The sequence below is a fragment of the Echinococcus granulosus genome (genome assembly GCF_000524195.1).
Source record: "Echinococcus granulosus chromosome Unknown EG_S00150, whole genome shotgun sequence".
NCBI lineage: Eukaryota > Metazoa > Platyhelminthes > Cestoda > Cyclophyllidea > Taeniidae > Echinococcus > Echinococcus granulosus.
In genome coordinates this window covers 132,767-137,672 of record NW_020170530.1, presented here as the reverse complement: position 1 = coordinate 137,672, position 4,906 = coordinate 132,767, and the positions used below count along the sequence as shown (strand labels likewise).

The 4,906-nt window shown below is 46.7% G+C and overlaps 1 protein-coding gene across 1 annotated transcript in view; it reads right to left on the bottom strand. All coding sequences in view use genetic code 11, as the record gives it.

Moving 5' to 3' along the window:
• The window catches only part of EGR_09503 (Multidrug resistance protein), a gene marked incomplete at both ends in the record, with an annotated part of 8,102 nt that overhangs the window by 432 nt on the left and 2,764 nt on the right, over nucleotides 1-4,906 (bottom strand). Inside the window, 8 exons of the mRNA XM_024498752.1 lie at nucleotides 30-270; nucleotides 397-747; nucleotides 823-1,054; nucleotides 1,449-1,589; nucleotides 1,695-1,846; nucleotides 2,740-2,967; nucleotides 3,669-3,773; nucleotides 3,847-3,993. Coding sequence (XP_024346847.1) covers nucleotides 30-270; nucleotides 397-747; nucleotides 823-1,054; nucleotides 1,449-1,589; nucleotides 1,695-1,846; nucleotides 2,740-2,967; nucleotides 3,669-3,773; nucleotides 3,847-3,993 — 1,597 coding nt within the window. The remainder of the gene's footprint in view (nucleotides 1-29; nucleotides 271-396; nucleotides 748-822; nucleotides 1,055-1,448; nucleotides 1,590-1,694; nucleotides 1,847-2,739; nucleotides 2,968-3,668; nucleotides 3,774-3,846; nucleotides 3,994-4,906) is intronic.

The window sequence follows — 4,906 nt, the reverse complement described above, 5'->3', positions numbered from 1 at the left end:
GCAGCGTCCATTCTCCAGCACCACAATACAGTCACAGTTCTGTACAGTTGTGAGTCGATGTGCCACCACCAGGGTGGTGCGATCGCCACGCCGCATCGCTTCGTCCAGTGCTGCCTGCACCACACGCTCGCTCTCGTTGTCCAGTGCTGCTGTAGCCTCGTCCAACACCAGCAACCGTGGATTACGCACCAACGCTCGCGCGATGGCGATTCGTTGCTTCTGGCCGCCCGAGAGGCGAGAACCCCGCGGCCCCACTGGTGTGTCGTAACCCTAAATGAGGAATCCATTTTAAATAAACTACGATTACACCTGAAAACTTTTGGTAGTACTTCAAGTGATTGACGCTCTTGCTCACAATTTGCACTTTTAGTTTTCCAGAAAAAAGGTGAAACAGACCTGAGGCATATTTGTAATGAAGCTGTGCGCGTTGGCTTGTTTGGCCGCCTCTATGATCTGTTCCATGGAGGGCGGGTCCTCCTCGAAGGTGAGGCCATAAGCAATGTTCTCACCGATGGTGAGATCAAGGAGGTTCGGCTCCTGTGAGACTACACCAATATGCCGACGGATCCACGTGGGTGCGAGATCGCGCATGTTCATACCATCTAGGTAGATGGCTCCGCTTGTGGCGGCCGATCGTTGAGTTGGGTCGTAAAAGCGTTGCACTAGCTGAAGCACTGTCGATTTGCCACAGCCTGACTGGCCCACTAGAGCTACACTTGTCCCGGCTTTTACTGCGTAGGTGAAACCCTTAGAGAGGTATTAAACAAGTGTAGGTAATCAACAGTTATGTCTTCTCACTGGAAAATGCGATTCTGATCGTACCTGAAGAACCTTGATCTTTTTTCGCGTCGGATAGCGGAAGTGGACATTATTGAAGGAGACGCTGCCCTTGAATGGAACCGCAGGGAATTCGCCCTCATCAGGCTGGAGGTTGGGCACCCGATTAATAATCGCAAAAATTCGTCCTGCGGCCTCTTTCGCCTTCCTCGAGTCTGGCGCAAAGGCTGCCACGTAACCCAGCTGTTGGGCCGCAAAGGATATTGCTGAATAGGCCCTGTAACGAAAAATTTACTCGATATAGAAACTACTTTTCCTGTTTATCAGTTCAGGTACCGATTTATCCATAATCTACCCTTCCACTATACAACACGTCCAGCAAGGTTCGTGGACTTCAGAAACGCCGGCTAAATTTACAGCACTTACTTCTGTAAGACTGACGTACCACAATATCTACAGGCTTGTCTTGTGGTTGACTGCAGTTGGAGGAGGGCTAATGACATTTGTGGTAGCGGAAGGGGAATCAAACTACTTTCTTTCTTTAATTCCTACAAGTTCAAAGGTCATCTTGTTGTCCTACTTCTCAGCCCATGCCCATAGCTCAATGATAATAAAATTGGTTTGAAACTTCACTTCATTTCACCCGTTAAAAGTGGGGAATATGTGCGTACCGGAAAATACCGACAAGAGTGACACTCCCGGATTCCATTAGTTTTCCCCCAGCATAGAATACACCGGCCACCTGGAAGGCTGAAAGAGAGTTTGCCAATGCGCTGAAGACTGCATATGCGGCGGAGCTGAGGAGAATTTTTCTAAAAATTTAGGAAATACCGCCAATCAGAATTCAAAAATGTTTCGTGATGCTAACAAGAGAAGGGGACGCAAAAAGGAAGAGAGTTCTCTGTATCAAGGCCTACTTGTTAAGGGGTAAAGCTTCGAGTTCGTATCGCTGCACGAAGTGGGCTTCCGCACCCAGACTGAAGATGGTCTTAGCAGCAGAAAGGCTTTCGAAGGCGAGTCCAGCCCCTTTTACATTCGCCTTGGATCCGTCATTCGTATACTGCGTCATCTGCAATTGGGTAAGAACGTGTAAGGAGTGGCATGGTTTTAGCACCAACGGAACTAATGCGGCGGGTAGGGAGAATATGTGTGCTTGGGCCAAGGCGGAACACGGCCTATGCTGCAGCGGCAGTACCGCGCACTGATTCCTCTCACTCTTTTTAATACTTAGTGTACACGTCATCGCGAGGCAGTTTAGACGCTCCCAATCATGATGGAAGGCAATAATGGTACTACATGCGTGCACGTAATGAAAAAATAAGGACGAAACGGTTTCTCACTGATGCAATCAAGAAATTAGTTGACGGTCAGCTGAATCCCCAGCCCTCAGCCTTGATCCTTTCTCCGAAAATTTACCCAGAGCTTAAAACACCTGCCTAATCCTGCACGCCTAAGGCACACACAACATACCGTAAGATAAAATCTCCCAAGGAGCTACTCCTTATGTGGAAATGTTAAACGAAATCCACCGTGAGCTCGAATGTTTACAATTTTGAAGTGAACCAGCCTGTACCAGGACGGTTTTGGCATACCAACAAACCCTCCTGATCTGAGCCCGCAGGAACTAGCTAAATGTCTATATATTGACAGAAGAATGCGTCAAGAAACAAACGCAGTTTGGACTCCCTGTAGCGGACCCAATTTGTGCTGATAGCGGTAAGGTGGCTCTTTCATCCAACAGTGCTCGATCAGAGAAGTCAACGCCTTCCAACGGGGGTGTACACGAACCCCACATCGTGGGGCAAAACAATGTACGCGTAATTCTGTGCGTTTGACAGACAAAGTTCCTATGTAGCTACGAATTTGCGGTTGGCTAGGGTCTAGGTCTTGGAGCGTGGGTCATCCATACCTTGGAGCACTACACAATAGTAAGTAAACAATGGTAAGTAGATATAAGCTTACATTGAAGGCTCCAACAACAATGAGAACGGGGAAGTATGCCAAGGCCACAAGAGCGATTTGCCAACTGTAGACAAAGGCGATGATGAGAGAGATGATAATCAGCGTAAGGACCTCCAAAAGCGAGGCCAAACGACGCCCCGAGATGTTCTGAAGTGTCGGCACGTCAGCAGCTAGGCAGCCAGTAAGAGTACCTGGCTGATTCTCGGAGGAGTCAAACCATCCAACTTCCTAGAGAGGGAAAAGACACCATAAAGAGATCTTAAGGGAAAATTAAGCAAGTAACAACAGGGTTTCTCTTGCCTGATTTAAGATTGCGTTGAAGAGGATGACTCGGCAGCGCTTGGTTAGGCGAGCACCTGCTACGCCCCACAGATAGCCCTATGATAGAAAGGTGATAGATATTAAATGCTGATGGGACTGCATCCCCTTTTCCTCACCACCTAGAAGAGGGTGTGAAGTTCCCGTGGTTGCGTAACTGACCAGAGTATGAGTCGGAGGTATAACCTACGTGTGCCCTCTTGTCACACAGAAGTCATTACCAGTCAAGTGGTAGAGTAAGTGGGAATATCCTAGGTCTGAGAGAACACAGAACACCAAAGTCTAGGAGTTTTATCCCTCTACTTCAAGTTGTACTAAGAATATGAGACCTTGAACAACTCAAACCAGTCTTCTTGCCACCCATGACGTGGTTCGGTCACTTATCATTAACTGATGAAGAACGCGTCACGTATAGGTGACGTTGGCAGCAAATCTGTTCCTTAATCAAAAGGCTGACATAGGTGAAAAGGCTTGAACGTCGGCTGTCCAATGGAATAGTGGACCAGAATAAGGAGAAATTTCTAATTCACTCAAACCATGACCATAATATTCGCCCAGATAAGGTGCATTGAAAAATTGGGATTGGAGCGGTTGGAGAAACGATGCCTTACCCCTCCAAGAAGGCAAAGAAACCTGACAATGCCCATGGCAGCAAGGACGCCAGAAAGGACGGAGGTTCGTTGAAGTTTTACTTTATTATCCCTTAGCGGAAATATCTGAAAAAAAGCGAAGTCTTGTTCAGCTCTCTAGCGTATGCCTTTAAACGGTAATTCAACCATTGAGACTCACATTGTAGATCTCCGTAATGAGAATGGTAAAGCTGGCCTGCACTCCGCCGGAGATAAGAGAGATGATCAGGCCCATTATCATGTAGGACATTTCAGGAGCATTCATTCGCAAGATTTCGGATGACGCTTTCAAATCTTCGTCTTTTATCTAGAAAAGTTGATTGACAGGGAACGTCATAGCTCTCAATTTTGATTAAGATAATTGAGTGGTTCAAGTGACAAGCATAATTGCGGTATTATCTGATGTGATGTGATAATATGTAAATTGATGCATGTGTATGACTTTTTCATTCAAAATTCCGCAGTGGGCTGGAAGCGATATGACAGAAAGTTAGCAAGACATAAACGTACCAAAGCGAAGTCGTCAATGGTTTTACCATCACTAGCGCTTGAGACATCGTTGAGCTTAAAAAAAAACGGAAGATCCAGACACAAATGGAAGTGGATTAAGGAGTCCCCTTAGCAGAATCACATATGAATCAGAGGACATAAAAGGGAACAAATCGGGTTTTTCATATTTACACATGGGTGGACTTCAGTGAATGCGTGAAAGAACCACAACGAAACACTAGCTTGCTGCGGATGTCACATCTGTCTCTAGGAGCCAAATGCCTAGCCCAGACTAACCCCATTTCTGCTTTAGAATCATGGACATACTGCCTGTTTCAAATGCGACTGTCTTATGACAAGTATGGACGACTAACACTTAAGAGGATATGGAGGAAGGGGACGAAGATGAGAAAATATTCACCTACCGAATCATGATACGAGCGACTAGTTCTACCTGCTTCCGATGAAGTCCTTCTCACACTTGCAAGCTGTAGACATCAAATGTGGTTGGTTGGACTCCATCAGGCTTCACAGTGCTTAGGTGACACACAGTCACCTGCTTCTGAAATCCAACACACATACGGAAACACGCTCAAAACGGATGACGTCCTACAGGTGAGGCACTGTGTGCACCTGAGCAGTGTGAAGTGGTCTAGTGGGATGTTTGAGAATCATCAAACGACGTTTACTTAACGATGGAACATACGTCCGCACACACAAGGCAGTGGAAG